At 52.0% G+C, this 16,607-nt stretch overlaps 1 protein-coding gene across 1 annotated transcript in view; it reads right to left on the minus strand.

Annotated features, from left to right (window-relative positions):
* Positions 1-3,035: 3,035 nt before the first annotated feature.
* SLCO2A1 (solute carrier organic anion transporter family, member 2A1) overlaps positions 3,036-16,607 on the minus strand; it is a 78,220-nt gene continuing 64,648 nt past the window's right edge. Inside the window, exons 7-14 of the mRNA XM_012663715.1 lie at positions 16,179-16,257; positions 15,517-15,681; positions 14,267-14,456; positions 12,399-12,564; positions 9,878-10,041; positions 6,934-6,998; positions 4,282-4,405; positions 3,036-3,543 (exon numbers count right to left, since the gene is read on the minus strand). Coding sequence (XP_012519169.1) covers positions 3,423-3,543; positions 4,282-4,405; positions 6,934-6,998; positions 9,878-10,041; positions 12,399-12,564; positions 14,267-14,456; positions 15,517-15,681; positions 16,179-16,257 — 1,074 coding nt within the window. The 3' untranslated portion in view covers positions 3,036-3,422. The remainder of the gene's footprint in view (positions 3,544-4,281; positions 4,406-6,933; positions 6,999-9,877; positions 10,042-12,398; positions 12,565-14,266; positions 14,457-15,516; positions 15,682-16,178; positions 16,258-16,607) is intronic.

Below are 16,607 nucleotides of genomic sequence, written 5' to 3' on the forward strand. Positions count from 1 at the left end.
CAGCCAGTTATTATTTGTGTGAAGTTGGCCATGATGGTTGCTTCCTAAAGATCAGATTCCTCATCTTCAAATGGGGCCTTAAGACCAGTCTGGCCTCCATCGTGGGGCTGTGGTGAGGATCACCCCAGAGAACATTGGGCCAGAGGATATCTGATGGCGATATGGTGTTTAGTTCTCATGGTATTTTCCCTCTCTTTTGCCAAGAAGGGTCAAAGAAGGATGGAGAAAAAGGTTCCAGCAGACTCCTCTTTTCCTGGCTTTTTTTTGTTCAGCCCTTGAAGGGCTGGATTGTGTGGGCAGAAAGAGGGGTGCAGAGGGGTGAGCTTCCTGGGACTGGGGTAGGGGGAGGGCATAGCTGTGCAGGTACATAGGGAGGTGGCCCTAGCCCTGGGGTCTGGCCTCGGTAGGGTTTCTAGGCTGAGGGGAGAAGCAGAGCCACCAGAGAGCCTCAAATAGGAAGGAACCAAAGACATACAGTGGTTTTCTTGAGCACCTAGGCACCCAAGGGCTTTCAGGTGGCTCTGGGAGCCAGACCAAAGCATAGCTGATGTTGAATTTCTAGCCAGTCATCAGGATGGGGGTTTGAAATCAGATTCAACTGATTTAAAGAAATAACCATGACGCTTTTGCACACCCAAACTTGTGGAGTGAGAATTCCTCTCTCAGTACTGACAAGAGCCTGATATAAATGTGAGCTCTTGGATTACTTTTCATGCCCGTTCACTCCTGGTTTTAGCCATCCAGGAAATCAGATTCACAGGTATCCCTTTGCCTTGTCATCCTTCACTCATATTTGAATATACTGAAGGCCTAGTGAGCCCATAAATTTTCCAGTGGGCTGAGTACAAGCAGACATCCCCAAGGCTCTGCTATACAGATGGCCCACCACATGGGGTTTGAGGACCACCCACATCAGCCTCAAGAGAGGAGTCAGTAAAAGTACCTTCCTGGGTCACCTTCAGACCCACAGAAATAGAGTCTGGGGCTGGGTGGAGGGTGTTGGGAATTTGCATTTTAACAACATCCTCTATGAACATCTTATTATGCTCAAGGAAGTGTGTTAAGCTTTGCTCTAGAAGTGAAATGAAAATGACACCATTATATTCCCTGCTGGAAACTGAGAAGACAGATTTGCTGGGAGGAGTATTGGTTGTGACCAAGTGATCAATTATGATTATGATATTAATTCTGTTTTTGTATCACGGACTTAGCTATTTGTGTCCAACCCTACTTCTGGATATAAACTCAACGGCAGTGATCAGGCCCCCTGAGAGCTCAGCACCAAGGGCCTTTGACTCCACTGAAGGAACAAGAAGCTCCCAGTGCCTGCTTGGTACCAGCCTGATGGTTGAGAGTTGCATTACCTCTAGTCCCCATGGCCATGGGCCCCTGGGGGCTGTGTCATGGTCACCACCTCTGTTCAGAAGGTGCAGGTTCTGTCTGCCATCTGATGTATATATGTGATAGCATGAATTTATGACCAAGTTACATAAATAGCAAAATTATAATATATTAATAGCAATATCATAATAGAATAAAGGTTTGAGAAGGCAACCAATCTTCTAGAAGCTGAAGGTTGGCATTCGTTGTTTGTGAACTCAGTTGAAGGCAGTCCCTTCAGAATTTGGTTAAATCACAGCGAGAAAGACCAGCATTAGTTGCAGGGAATCATTTTCCAGGCGGAACCATTGCAAATGCTGAAACTGGCCCCTGAGGTTGCATGGAGCCTCCTTTCCTGAGTGAGATCTTTGGAAATGAGGCTGTCTATAACAGTGGTTTCCACAAAGACTTCCGTCTCACAGCAGTTTGGCCACTGAAATAAATTTTTTGGCTGATCACCATATGAGGCCTTTCCAGAGGTGGCTCCTAGTGTGCTCTGGAGAAGGTCTTCCAATAGGAGTGGCAGTCAAGGGTCACGTATGACAATGACCAATGCCCAGCTGCTCCAGAGGACATGGTGAGCCAGGTATCTTTCTGGCAAAGGGCCAGGTACAGAGTCAGCCTGGTGGGGCCAGGGACAGCATGGGTGGTCAGGTCAGGATCCTTCTTGACAATCTCTGGTTTTTTGCTGTGCCTGTCCCTGCCCCTACCCCTATTCTATACTGTCCACCAAGCCCACTCTGGGAGGATGCCCAATGGAAATGGAGGGAGGTGAGGTAAGAGGTAAGAGAAGCTCAGTGGAGAACCATGTACTAGCGCCGGCACTGTGTTACACAAAGCTGGTCTGCAATAAATATTGTATTTGTTGATGAAAAGCCTCCTTTGTTGACTTCTGTCTCTCAACCTCTGTCACATAGCAGCGATATCTCTCAATCCAGGTGCCCACTCCTCTGGGGCAGTGAGAAGAGGCTGAGAAAATGGTGATGAATACAAGCGTGTTTGAAATCAGGAAGGTCAACCTCACTGGCCTCTGTTTTGTGGGCTGCAGATTTCATCTGCTAGGTGACAGTTGACATCCACTCTGCTTCCTCACTTGCTTTGCTGACATCTCAGACAGCCTCTCTTTACTCCTCGGGATACAGGCTGAAGTCCAGGCAGGGACGTCCATGTGAAGCCCACTCATCTGCTCCAGGAAAACGCGGGGAAGGTCTTCCCATTACTCTGAGATGACGGGATTTGTCCTGTGCTGTGGGCATGGGAGGCTGGGCATTGGGACCATTTTGCAGGCCCTCCTTGGGGTCTTCACTGTGCTGTGACTTTCTTGAAACGTGGCCCCAGAAAGACAGGGATGGACATGTGCAGATCCAAGGAGAGACAGGTCCAGGGTTCACGTGAACAGCGTTTGGATGACCCATCCTCAGGGTTAGTCTTTAGTCCTTGCATGCAGGTGACGGACAGAGACCACACTTCCCAACCTTGCAGCTCCCTAAGTGGCCTCTAGCGGCCTCTATGGGCACTATCTGAGGGGGATGGGAGCCAGCCCCTCCCACGGTCCATGCTGATGCCAAACCCAGGTGCAAAGCGGGCTGTAGCCAGGCTTCCACTCCCAGAGTGGCTCTGGCTGTTGATAACTCAGCCACTCCATTCCTCTCACCCACTGCTCTGGGGGGTGTGGGTAGTCAGAGAGAGACCTGGGCCGCCTGGAAAGGAGGGCAGATACCCTGTTTCTCTCTCCACTTAGGATTCCCCCCCGCAGCGCTGGTGAGGGGCAGAGGCTACCTCAGTGGGCATGCTTGTCGAAGGACCCATCACTGAGGAGAGCCTGGGCATGTGGGAAGACCTGGCCCCCAGCTGTGGCCCACCCAGGAGCCACAGGAGGGACTTTGAGAGGAGGAGGCAGGGAAGGCAAATAAATGGTGACTGGGGTTTTCTTTCTTATTTAAAAAAATAAAAAGGAAATGATACGCTAACATTGGTGAACACAGGCAGGTGTGGAGGAGGCAGGGTCTGTTCTCTGGAGCAGGACATGGCCCGGGCCCAGGTCAGATGAGGCCCGCAGCTTTCTCCTGCACATCGTATTCCTTGTTCTTCTTCACCCTCCAGCTGATGAAGACAAGCAGCAGCATGCCCAGGGCCTTGTAGCCCATCTGCAGACCCAGGTACCTGTGGGAAAGGAGGAGGCAGGGCCGGTGAGGGAGGGGGCTCTGCAGCCCAGGTCCTAGGGCCAGGACCATCAGAAAGTGCAGCCTCATTCTGACAGTGGCCCAGGGCATGTGTGGGCACCATGCAGGTAAGGATCTGTCACCACCCAGGTGGGGATCACCTTCCTCATTCCTTTGACCCCAATGTAGGCCAGGAGTAGGCACAGGACTCCTAATCCAGTGCTCGTCATCCCTCTGCTGGCTCCCCCAGAGGGCCAAAGATGAAACGGCTGCCCCAGCCAGCCCTGGGGGGGCCCATCCTTTGAGCAGAGCCAGCAGGAGAGGGACATCTTGCTGTCCTCTCAGTCCATCCCTCTCCTGGCCTTTGCCACCCCCACACCGTTCCCAGCCCCCCAGCCTCTCAAGCCCCCTTTCCCATGGCTTCTGGGCCATGTGATGATGGCAGCAGGGGAGGTGGCTGGAAGGGGAGCAGAAATCAGCAGAACTGCAGCTGGGCTTGGCCCATTGAGACAAACTGGGCCGCCTGCTCACAGAGCTCTGCCAGATGGGGGCCCCTCTCTCTGAGTGGTGGGAGGCTGGCCTGGGGTCGTCCCACAGCCATGGCCTCTCCCTCACACTCCAGCCATCTCCGTGCCTTCTTTCTGCTGCTGCCTGTCCCTGTAGCCATTGGGCAGATGACCACCCTTTGCCCAGGCCTAGGACCTGGCCTCCTTGACTCATGTGTGTACCGGGCCCCCACCTGTCCCGAAGGGCGTCGTTGTCGTAGTAGGCGCAGGCCCCTTGCCTCCCAGAGCACTGCGAGCTCCACCGGATGCAGGAGTAATCGATGGTGAGGCCGTAGAGGGCTGGAGCCGGCAGCCAGGCTGGCGTGGGGGAAGAGTTCAGAGAGCCCAGGTCACATGGAGCTGAAGGCTGAGGTGCAGGCAGGGTGGGGAGTGGAGCCCCCCCAGCTCCCCGGCATGGTTCACACATATGAGAATGGCTCTGCCCCGCCCTTGGGCATCATAGTGACTTTGGAAAGCAGAATAACTTTCAGTGAAGCCTGAATTTCTCTTTCACCAGGAGGCTTAGAAGAGAAAAGGGACCTGGGCCTTCAAGGCAAAATGAGTCACAGGGGTCACCCTGATGCCAGGGCAGACATCCAACACAGTTCTCACGCCTGAGACTGGCCCCAGGTGGAGATACGCTGACCTCCACGCTGAGCAGGAGGCTCCCGAGAGCATCGACTTCTCAAGTTCTCACACTGGCCCAGAGGTGTGGGTGCCATCACTTTAGTGAGGAGGATGGGGAGCTTGGCTAGCTCACTGTTACACAGCCAAGAGGGGTCAGGGCTGGACTTGAACCCTGACCTACCGAGATTGGAATCTCATGTGCTTCCACTACACCAAGCTGCCCTATTGGATCAGACAACACCCCTGAAGGCCTCTCAACATCCTGGCTGCTCAGAGGTTCTGCTCCCAGCCCCCTGAACTTCCCAGAAGCTGAGTGGTAAGATCTGGTCCAGCAGGGGCTATGCTTTCCTGGTATTAAATATTCTGGACATTCCTTGCTCTGTATCATTAGCCACAGTTCTAGACCGTCACTGGACTGGGAAGGGGCTTGTCTGGGATTTGTACCCAGGCTGAGCGATACCATTCTCAGAACCACAGTGCTAAGAACAGCCTCCCAGACTTTGTTTAGGGCCCTGTGAGATGCTGCTTCCAGAGGAAAGAGATGACATTCTGCATGTGGCCCCACCCATAAGCAGGAAACTTTGAGAAGCAGCCTCTCTACTCAGACCCTGCTCACTCCCATCTCCAGGTGAACTGGAAACTGGCTAGATGGGCTGACCTCCCAGGATACCTTCCTAAGTAGAAATGAAGTCCAGAAAAATTTTCAACCAAATCCCAATGGGTAATTTTAAACCTGCTGGAGTTTATGAGTAGGAAGTCCTTCTTTCTACCCCAGGGTGGAGTTGCATTCTTGGTTGATAAATGGAATCCCTCCTGGCCTGGGTTTTCTAACTGTGGCCCCACATTGAGTTATCTGACCTCAAATGGAAAAACAAAAGCAGCAAGTGCTTTGAAAAATGGGAGAGTTGTTTTCAAGGTCATATTCAAGGTTGCTGGAGGAAGCAGGGCAGGGCTCTTCAGAGCATATCCCAGCTGCTGGCTGGGCCAGGAGGAATGCAAGGTTTCCTTCCCAGGGGAGGTTTTAGAGAAAGTTATGAATGATAAGTTATACATGAAAATGAGGAGCTATGATGACAACAGTTTTTCCTAGCCTCAGCCAAGAGGACAGGTAGATCTCACTGCCCTGAGTCCTTGGTGTTTATAATGTAGGCCAGAGGAGCAGGTCTGAAGGGGCTCAAAGGGGTCAACGGGGATAGAGAAGCAAGTGGGCCGAGGCCAAGAAATCTGGTTGAAAAAGCTGGTTCATTCCTCATTATCCAGACACCTCACGCAACCTGGGGTTGGATTGGGCCCTGTAAGAGTTCCCATACAGCCAGCCTCAGGAAGGACATCACCCACACACCCTAGAATGAAATGGAAGCCACTGCAGGGAGAGGTGTGGACCTGGCCTCCTGGGTAATGAGGCACAGTGGACTCTACAGGATTTCAGATTTAACATTGGAACATACACCTTCTGGAAACTGAAGTCCCTCTCTCTGGGATCTCCATATTCCCCCCTGCAGTTTGTACCCACTAGGTCCTTAATAAATACATCCTCAGTTGCATTCAGTCCCTTTACTTCTGTTTACCTGTCACTGCAAGTATCTCCATATTAATGCCTGGTGTTAAATCTAGTATGTGGATGTGTCAAGAAGGGGCACCCCCACATGAGCAGTCCTGGGAAGGGCCTGCAGTGGCCCCCACCACCCAGCCCACACACCCAGGGAGAGCCAGTGTCCCTGTGGGGCACTGCTGATCCGGTCACTTGTGTACAGCTCCATTCCTCTGGTGGGCTTTGGGCTGCTTGAGGGCAGGCAAGGTTGGGCTTATGGCACCACACAGAAGAAACTTTTGTTGAACAGCAGTAGGAGGAGTGAATTTTGTAAATTGGGAAGGAAGCCAAGGCTGGGCCTAGCTCCTATTCTGGCTGGGGTAAGAATACAAGGTTTTGTTCCTACCACAAGTTCTTGGAGAAAGATCTTAAAATACCTATCTTTAACTCTCTATTAGCTATTTTCAGTTGTGTCCATTTTTCTTACATAAATTAGTTTGAAATTAATGCCATAGAGGGAGTCTTTCCTAACCTCAAGCAATCGGGGACACTGTCCACACGGGGTTTTGGCGTCGGCTGTTGATTTTGCACAGCTTCTCTTTACCATGCAGATGTGATCTTCTCCCTTCCCTGCCCTGCACTCCACAGCCTGGGGCCACTTCTTGGGAAGGGGATCCTAGACACTTACCCAGCAAGCGCATCAGCAAGAACTGTATCCCGATGGCAAATGACTTTTCTTCCTGGTTCACTACACTGAAAAGGAAGACAGGGAATCAGCAGTGGGAGGATTCAGGGCTGCACTATCCCTCAGTCAGGGGCGGCCAGCCTCAGGGCGGGTCAGAACCTGTCCTACATGGCCTGATTCACCTGGGCTGAAGGCCCCGTTGTTTGCATTTGTGGTTCTCACAGCATGTTCCCTGGATCATCGGTGTGCTCTGGGAACTTGTTAGAAATGCAGGTTCTCAGGCCCCAGCCCAGACCTACTGAGTCAGAAGCCCTGGGGGTGGGCCCAGAGACCTGTCTTAACAAGCCCTGTAGGAGATTCTGATGCACACTCACACTTGAGAACCCCTGGTCTATGTGGTTTTCAGGGCTGCCCGGTGCCCCCTTCAAGAGGCAGAGGGAGGAAGAAGCTGGGAGCAGAGAAGGGTGCTGGCAGGTACGTTGACAGCAGCAGGTCTGAACAACTCCCAAAGGGCGTCTGAGCCCAGTAAAAGGCAGCCCTGGTGCAAAGTGTACCTAGGGCCCCTGGGCTGCAGGCTTCTGTGCACAACTAAAATAATTCCCTACTCTGGGCCAGCTCTGTGGGTGTGTGAACTGTGCAGCTGCTTCCCTAGATTCTCAACTAAATGGGACTTCGGCACCCCAATTTGGCTTTTGAGTGAGATCTTGGGCCCCTTCTGGCTCTGTCCCATGTGGCCCTGAATCAATACTGGTTTTCTTTTTTTTTTTCAAAATATTACGGGGTGCAAACATTGAGGTTACATACATTGCCTTTGCACCGTCCGAGCCATGGCTTTCTGACCACTCTCTCTCCTTCCACATTTCAGCTGAGCTTCACTCCCAGCCTGCATTCCCACAGCTGCTCGGGGGCCAGCACTGATATAAGTAATGCTTGGATCACCCACAAAGTCATCTCTAAGCCTCTCCTTCATGCTAAATAGCATCCATTCTGTCCTCTTCTCCATTGGGATTTATTTTTAAATCATTTTGGAATCCTGGGGCCTCCTCTCCAGTTTCACCCCTGCCCCTGACCAGACTTGGGGAGATTGTCCAGAGAAGCCTGTGCTCTGGCTGGAATGATGCTCTGTTCTCCACGACTTCCCCATCCCTGGGGTTTGAAGTCCTCTGGGAGGAGATTTGACAAGGATCACCCTCTCCCCTGCTGCTTAGGGACTTCCCTGAGAGATTTCCTTACTGTGTCCCCTCTCCTCTTTATGGCCTCACCCAGATTAATCTCAGGGTTAGAGGGTCCACCGTGGTCCATCTGACCCGGGGTGTAAGAGGGGAAGCCCACCGTGGTGCCTTAGGTGAAAGCATCAGTACTCGGAATGCACAGGATTGGGGGCAGGCAGTAGAGAAGGGGGTGACAGCGGTATTGGGGAAAGCAACATGCCATGGACTCTGAGCATCCCTGCACCTTCTTGCTGAGTATGCCAAGAATGCAAGGTCCTAACTGCTTTTTTCCTGCACCACTTCTCAGGGTTGTGGCTGCAGTGAGCAACCTTGAGGCATGAGTTAAAGTTTCTCCCAGAGCAAGAACGGTCTTTCTCGCTGCTCACTGTATAAGCAGCAGCTCTCTCACACTTGGTGTTCCTGCAAAGCATACACCTGGGCCTCTCTGTGTCACCCCTATAGGATTTGGGGGGCAAGGATAACTGACATAGCATGAGGTTCATGCTGCTTTTTATGCTGTTATAAAGTCCTTTGTCTCTGACCCAGGAGTCTCATATCTTCTGCCAGCATCCTTGAAACAGTAGCTTGAAAGCTTGCAAGCTAACTTGATAGCTAATTTGTAAATAGGGTAAAATCCTAGACCCCAAACAAGGGGCTGCTTCTGCTCCTTCCTCATCTCCTAGCCTTCTGGGGAAAGTAAGTCATGTGTACCTAGATAGCTGTTAATAATTATTATTATAATTCAGTTAATAGTGATAATTGACCAATATGCAGAGCACCATATATTTACAAAGCAATTTATTATATTGTCCTGACACCAGCCCTTTGTGGTTGATATCATTATCCGCATTTCATAAATTAGGAAACTGAGGCTCAGTGAGGTTAAGTAACACCCAAGACACTAATTCAGCGTGCAGCAGTACAGGGACTGACTCTGGCAGGGGAAGGCCAAATCCTGTGTTTTTCCCTCTCTGCTTGGAAAGCGAGTGAGGACAGGAGGGAGGGCAGGGGGTGGGTTAAGTGAACTTGGTTGAAATGTTGTTTTCCCCTTTGCAGCCAGTGAGGTGAAGGAAGGGTCATTCCCTGTAAAAACCTCAGAGGCACTTCAGCTCCAGCTGTAATGGGACACCTCTCCCCTCCCCCTCCCACCCTGGCCTCTCCCTTCCTGACCTGAGGACTTGGTCCTCCATCCAAGGATACTGGAATTTTCTCATTTTCATCCTTTTCCATAGCCCCCACTCTGTCTCTGGAATGTTCCTGAATGCTTAAGCCAGCATTAAGTCAGGGCCTCATGGAGCAGAGACCAGAAGGGGCCCAAGATCTCAATCAAAATTCCTGCCTTGGTTTGTACGCCCAATTGAATTCTCTTCCCTCCTCTCAGTTCCTTTAGGATTTAAAAATAAGCAAACCTACAGCATTTCCACAGCATGGCTCAGCCATTCGCCAGGTCTGCCATCCTAGGCTGGAGATTTAACCTCCCACGTGCAGAGTGGAGGTGCTCACGGGGCCGCGTGAGGCCAAGCAGTGAGGGCCTCAGCACAGAGCCCGCACCGGCAGGGTCCCTGGCACTGTTCCTGCTAGCATCATGTTCCTGTATTACCAAAAGAAGCTTGCGTGTCATTGTTCAAAGGACTCTGAGGGCCAGAAAATGGAGGAGAGATGGGAAGGGAGCAACTGAGCGCAGAGTAAAGGGAGATATGGGAAAGCCAGGCCTGGCCCCCCAGGGCGCCACTCACCGCAGAACCATCATGTAGAGCGGGTTGTGGGAAAGGCAGGCTATCAGGGACACGAAGGAGATGAGGAAGGTGGTCGGGAGCAGGAAGTGGGCACAGGGGACCGGGCACGATCCTGTCTTTGCTGAGGCGGATCCCCCGGTCACACAGCTGCAGTTCAAATAGGTCTTGAAGAGGAAAGGGAGGGAAAAAGAGGAAAGTCTACTGTTATTATCTCACCTCCACACGCTTCAGACGTCTGAACCAGCTCTTTCCTGAGACTCCCACGGGTTAAACCCCTGGCTCCTCCAAGTCCCCAGGAGAGCTGGGTGAGGCTGAGGAGGAGACCAGGTGACGGCTTCAGGCTGTCCCAGAGGTCCTGCCTCTGTCACTGTTTGGGCAACAGTGACTGTCCTCCAGCATGGGCAGGGCCCCCCAGAAGTCACCCGCATCTGGGTGTCCAGGCTCTCACCGCCAGGCAGGCCCAGCCCAGCTTGGAGCCAGGGGCTGGGGAGGGCTGTCCTCTGGACCAGGTCACCCTGTGCCTAGTGGTGGTGGTTTTGTAGGTTGTTGTTTTTGCCATTCTGTGTTTGTTTCAGGGGAAGGTACAAATACGAGGAAAGCAGTAGGGATACAATAAAATCCCCTGAGCTTTGCAACTGTCAAGCCTTTGTGGGAGCTCCCTGCCTGAGAGGAATTCCTTCTGTCTGTAAAGGACTCCAGATAAAGAGGCCCCTGTCTGAAGTCTGCAAGTCTGTGTGGCTCAACACTGTTGCACTTTGGTGGCCACTGCCCTTGTCTGGTGGTCTTTACTTTGCTTCTTGTAGTGTCTGATGGCCCAGTCAATGATCCTTTAAGAATTATAACAGTTATGGGGCCAATACTGGAACTAATGACACAGTGTGTTTCCTTCCACAGACAGTGGGAACTATGCACCTTTGTTACATTGACTCCTAGGAAGCTCAGAAGTAAGTTAAATACAATATTGCTGTTACCATCCTCAGTCTGGGTTTTATAATTACAGATTTTTTTCCTTATACTCTACTATTTTTTTCTAGATATTATGCTAATGGATTTTTATCTTGACATATTTATGCTGTTATTGGAAACTTGCCAAGATTATTTCTGGAAGTAGGTGAGTCAGAAGTAAATAAAGATAAGAAAACCACAGAAGCCACCACAGACTCCTCCAACTGGAAGGCAACTAAGAGAGCATCCTGCCCAAGTTCCTCATCCTCCCTCTGCCTGAGGGGCACACTCCTTTGCCCACAGAGTGGCCGTGGAAGCAGCCATGCCCTGTTCTCTGAGAAGGGATTGGTAAGGGGGGGCTAGCCTTGCCCACGCCCTCCACAGACTTATGGGAATAATGCACATTCCTCTCCTTAGGGCATCCTTATGGTAACTACATAGATTTCCCAATTGCTCAGAGGTTCCTGAGCCTGACCTACCTGGCCCTGGCCCCTGCCTGCTCCCTGGCCCGGCTGGGTGCGACATTCCTCACTCAGTGCCAACCCTGGCCTTTCCTCTCTTCTCCTATAGCACACCAGTACATGCATGCCTTGGGACTTGCACTTGCTGTTCCCTTTACCTGGAATGCTTGCTCCCAGGTCTTCACTGGGTTTCTTCTCTTGGTTGTTGAGTTCTAATGTCACCTCTTTAGGGAGGCCCCAGGCAATCTCTATCCCATTAAATCTCTCAATGCCATGGGTTACTTTCTTTAAAACTCTTGTGCATTTATTTGATAGAATGCCAACTCCATGAGAGCAGGGACTTTGTCTGATGGGTTTACTTCCATGCCCTCAGCACCCAAGGATGTGCCTAGTGTTCACTATTTGTTGAATAACTAAACAAATGATCAAATTGGTTTGCTGCTGGCTGATCCTAAAAGGTCTGGAGCCAGATCAGAGAGAGATGGATAGGCCCTCGCCAAGTGAACACAGAATGTAGGCTGCCCAAGTAGAAGGCTAGTGGCCAGGAGATACATGGCTGTGAACAGATTGAGGCAGGGCCCTGGGTTTAGTCCCAGATCAGCCCCTAAATATTAATAGCTGCATGACTTCAGGCCAGTCATGTGGCCACACTTGGGAGCTGAGGGGTTGAACAAAATGCTCTCGACTACTGCTTCTGGCTCTAACCTTCCAGGTTCATGTCACAGAGGCCCTCTGCCTCTGCCTTTATCTGGGCCAGCCCACATGGCTTTGCAACATGGCCAGAATGCAGGACCTGGAGATGTCCCATCAGGACCCATCAGGATGAGGCACGAAGGCCTTGGCTGACGGAGTGCTCTGTCTTGTTTCTGCTCTAAGCGTTGGCAGGCCTTAAGAATGTGAATTTGTTGGACATTGGCCAGTCTTTAATTGACCTTGGGCTGTCGGCATCTGGTCAAGTCCCTAGGGAAGGGGAGGTAGAGAGAGGATGGGCGTGGCCCAGAGGAGGCCAGGATGCTGGCAGCGGGAGTGTGTGGAGCCCTGCCCATCCCGGAGCCGGGGAGCAGTCCCAGACCCCATGGGGCTCCTCCTGCCTCTGGGACCCCAGCTGCCCTTACCGGCTGCCTGGAGGCTATGGAGCTCATGTTGATGTCGCTGCAGCCAGCATGGCAAGGGGAGAGGTACTCTACTCCATTGTCCCCGCAGACAGGGTGGAAGATAGAATCTGGGCACGAGCAGTCCCTGCGGCACGCAGGAGGCTGCGGATGTATAGAACTTGATGTGCTGCCAGCAGAAAAGGAAACGGAGAATCAAACAAAGCGAGACCAAAGAAAAAACTCTACACTCCAGCCAGTGTGAGTTCCTGGCCAGTTAATGTGTCTGTGCCTCTCTATTTGTCTTGGGCCAGCGCCACCCTGGGATCTGAATTATGCCTAGTAGAGCCAACGATAAATTTGCCACTGTTCAGTGGTTACGGCACCTGTCTGTTTCTTCTGCTACTCAGAGCCCAAACCCACCAATCTGTCAGCTGAGAAGGCCTAGTCGGCAAACCTCCTGCCACAGCAGGAGTCAGGACAACCAGCCAACCTGATGAGAGAATGGCAGTTGCAATGGGAAAGTCACAGGCAATATGGGCCCTCTCTCTTCTTCCAGCTGGGCTCAGGCTGGAGACAGTGGCGAGTCCCCTTGAGGCAATCCGGGCTCTAGCTTGCTGCCTGTCTCCTGGGTCAGCGTAGACATTGCCCAGGTCGCTCCATCCCCTGAGCTTCCACCCAGGGGGTTTCGCTGGTTGGTCTTACTGTTTCCACTGTCTACAATATCTGATATTCATGACCTTCTTTGGGGAGGGTTGGGATGGGACTCACAAACCACAGTCCAGATCTTCCACTAATATAATTATGCTAATGATATTTAGCATTTACGGGCCATCTTTTATGTGCCAGGCACTGTGCCCAGGGGCTTTTCATGCACGATCATCACAATGAGTCTACAATTAATTATTCGCCTTTTGTGGATGAGAAAACCGAAGCTTAGATAAGTAACTTCCCCCAACTAGTAAAGAGCACCAAGACTAGAACCCAGGCCTGTCTGATGACGAAGCCGAAGCCGTGTGCTAAACGCCCAGGGAAAGCATCAAAAGGCCCCAAAGGATTCTCAGCTTCTCTCAATCCACGGTCAGCCTGCAGAAGGGCAGCACACACCAGGGGGCAGTCCCTGCCCTGAGCGACCCTCTCTTTCCTCCCTTCCCTCCCTTCCCTCCTTTACCAGCCAAAGACAGGAGGAAGTTATCTCAAAGAGAAAGAGAAAACACTGATTCTGTCTCCAGTGTTGCAACCTCATTAGGCAAAGTCTAAAAGAAAAGCTTGCTGAAAGGTGGCACCCAGGAAAAAAATGAAAATGTTCCTTTCCCCTCATCCTGAACATAAAGCCAGACTTAAGCCCATGACCCATATTGCTTTATGCAAACTGATAGCTAGACTTTAGCTGCCCTCCTCCTTACCTGCCCTAATTTTTCAAGTCTGCCATCACTTTCATTGTTCCTCTCCATATCTTTTCAAGTCTCCTCTCGTCTTTCCTCAGCAGTTCAGTGAGACTGTAATTCCAGCCGGCACAGAGCTGATGCTAAACATAGCTTATCTCCTGGTGCCTGTGGCTCACAGCCCTACAGATTCATCCTGAAACCAAATGAATTAGTTTTTGATGCTTCTTAAAAAACAGAACCCTAACCCTGAATGCTGGCGGCCCACTAGGACTCTGATCTCTTGTAATAATGGAGCATGCTATTCAAGACCTGACTTTCTAAGTTGCCACGTGAAAGATCAGATCAGAGTCCAGAGTACTCACCATTATGCTATGGCAACTAGATAGCAAATCAAAAGTGCATCGCAGAGAAGAGAGTCAAGGAGGCAGGAAGGAAGATGTATGGCAGCCAGATCAAGGCTCTGGCCTTAGCAAAAAGCATCTCCACACCACTTACTCCCATTACCTGGGAGGGTAGACCTCGGCCACGGCCGGAGTAGAGCATCCCATGAAGAAGAGAGGGGTACAGAGGATCATGGAGATGGTGATGATAGTGGTAGCTACTCGGGGAATGGTTTGTAGAGAGAAAACAAAACGCTTCATGAGGATTCCTCCAAACAGCATCCCCAGGGCTGCGGCAGGGAGGTTCACAGCACCTGTAGTTGGAGAGAAGGAGCTGGTGTGGGTGCACAGGCCTGGGAGTGCATGTGGGCTACAGACACTGAGCTGGACCACTGAGAAGGGAGCATGGCTTCAGGAAGGACCATCTGATATATTATTAATAAATTATAATTATAATAGCTGACATTAGTTGAGCATTTACTGTTGTCAGGCACATCTAGAGAGTTATCTTGACATAGAGGATTGCCCTGTCTGTTGCAAAAAATAAAGAAGTGGGGCCCTTGCAGCCTGTGGGTTGGATGTGCATTTATTAAGCACCTCTCATTGCTTGGGCCCTCACGGCACCCTCACTATGACCAGATGGGGTTAGCTACACAAGAGTGATGACCCCTGATGTACCAGAGACTAAAGGCCAAAGGAGTGAAGTCACATTCGAGGGCCACACAGAAGGGGCACGGGAGTCACCCTGAAAATCTCACACACTGACCACCTTGCCAATCCAATATGGTTAAGCTCGCCTGTGGGTTGGGCCCAGTAATTCCCTTGGGTACTTGGAACCACATCGTTGGTTCTCAACCTCAGCTGTAAAATATAGATGCTGGGCCCCACGCCGGGGCTCCCGGCTGCATTGACCTGGGCATCTGTATTTTGTAAAGCTCTCCAGAGGAGCCTGAAGTACAGCCTGGGTTGATAATCAGTGGGCCACGTACTCTCTTACTGAAGCAAATGTATTCGAGCCCCTGGACAAGAAGGAAAAACCCAGGAGGCATTTTGTCTCACCCCAAATCTGATCCTCCCTCTCTCCTCTGCTACCCCTGCTGACATCAGGGCCTTTGGGAGGCTATCAAACATCCAGCCCCTCGACAGGGAGGAAGGCAGCCCCCAGCCTCCACCCACTTCTGACTGGGAAGGAGTCTGAGAAATCTGCCAAGAACATTCTAGATTGTCAACCAGGAAAAATGTCCTTAAAATTCTTTCTCTTGGGCAGTCCTCCTCTGGCTCCTGTCTGCATCCAGTCTCGCCTGCACCCATCCCTGGATGGGCAGCTGGAGTGCCTGGCCCCTGCCCAGCTCCTGCATTGCCCTCCAGACTCACCGATGAGGAAGTTGGCATAGGCCGCTGAGGTGCCATACTGCTTCTCCAGGAACTTGTTGAGGAATGTGGAGAGGCCAGCGATGACAGAGGAGAAGGTGCACTGGGCCAGCACCACCAGCATGAAGAGAGGGTTCATCAGGAGCCTCAGGAAGATGCGGGGAAACCCTACGAACAGACCACCGTCAGGGGCCAGGCCCCTGTGGCAGCCACCACAGGGTGACCCTGCTTCGCCCCCATTTCTTCAGGGAAGAATCGGAGGCACTGAGATGTTCAGTGGCCAGTCTAGGGGCACACAGCCACTCAGACTCCCACGGCACATGCTCACAGGCTAAATAAAATGAGGATGTGCCAAAAGAAATCAGGTTGTGGGCAGACAGAAACAGGATTGGCACTGGAAACAGCCTCCTTGCGTGACCAACACTTCACATGAAGGGAGGAGGGAGAAAAACATGGGGGCCAGACCATGGGGCAGGGGTAGGGGACTGACCCTGCCTGAATTTGGGTCTCCTGGTACCTGCAAAGCGGTAGTCACCAGGATCCCCGAGCTGCAGGCGCACCTAGGAGATGGGCCAGCTACAGACCACCTGCTCCTGCTGCCCCTTACCACGCGGCACCACGTGGGCTGGGTTCCCCGCCCACCCCACCCTGGGCCAGTCAGTTACGTTTAATGAAATCCACCAGGGAGCCTCTCGAGCTGTCGCCCTCCATCGACCTTGCTTCGTCCGCTCCGGCAGGAGACCTCTGAAGGCAGCAAAAGGGGCAGAGTGTTAATGGCCCAGGCTCACGGCAGCCACCCTCCCCAGGCCCTCGACCGTCTGGTATTGGAGGCTCAGGGCCAGGCAGAGGTGAGCCACCCCAGGCCCGGGTGTCTGGAGGGCATCCAGAGAACGCTCTCTTGAGGCAAACACTGCCTGCATTTCAGTGAGCCTGGGGCTTTGGCCGACAACCAGAACACATCCGTTCCAATGCCTCCCACGACACTTGTGGGCATATTATTTCATACCTAACTTTCCCACGACTGATGCCAAAGGTATCGTCCTGAATCCCATCCCCTGTCTACCTGTCATGGCTGTACTTCCCCCTACCCTCAG

Source organism: Propithecus coquereli, unplaced genomic scaffold (assembly GCF_000956105.1).
Source record: "Propithecus coquereli isolate 6110/MARCELLA unplaced genomic scaffold, Pcoq_1.0 Scaffold12, whole genome shotgun sequence".
In the NCBI taxonomy this organism is placed as follows: domain Eukaryota; kingdom Metazoa; phylum Chordata; class Mammalia; order Primates; family Indriidae; genus Propithecus; species Propithecus coquereli.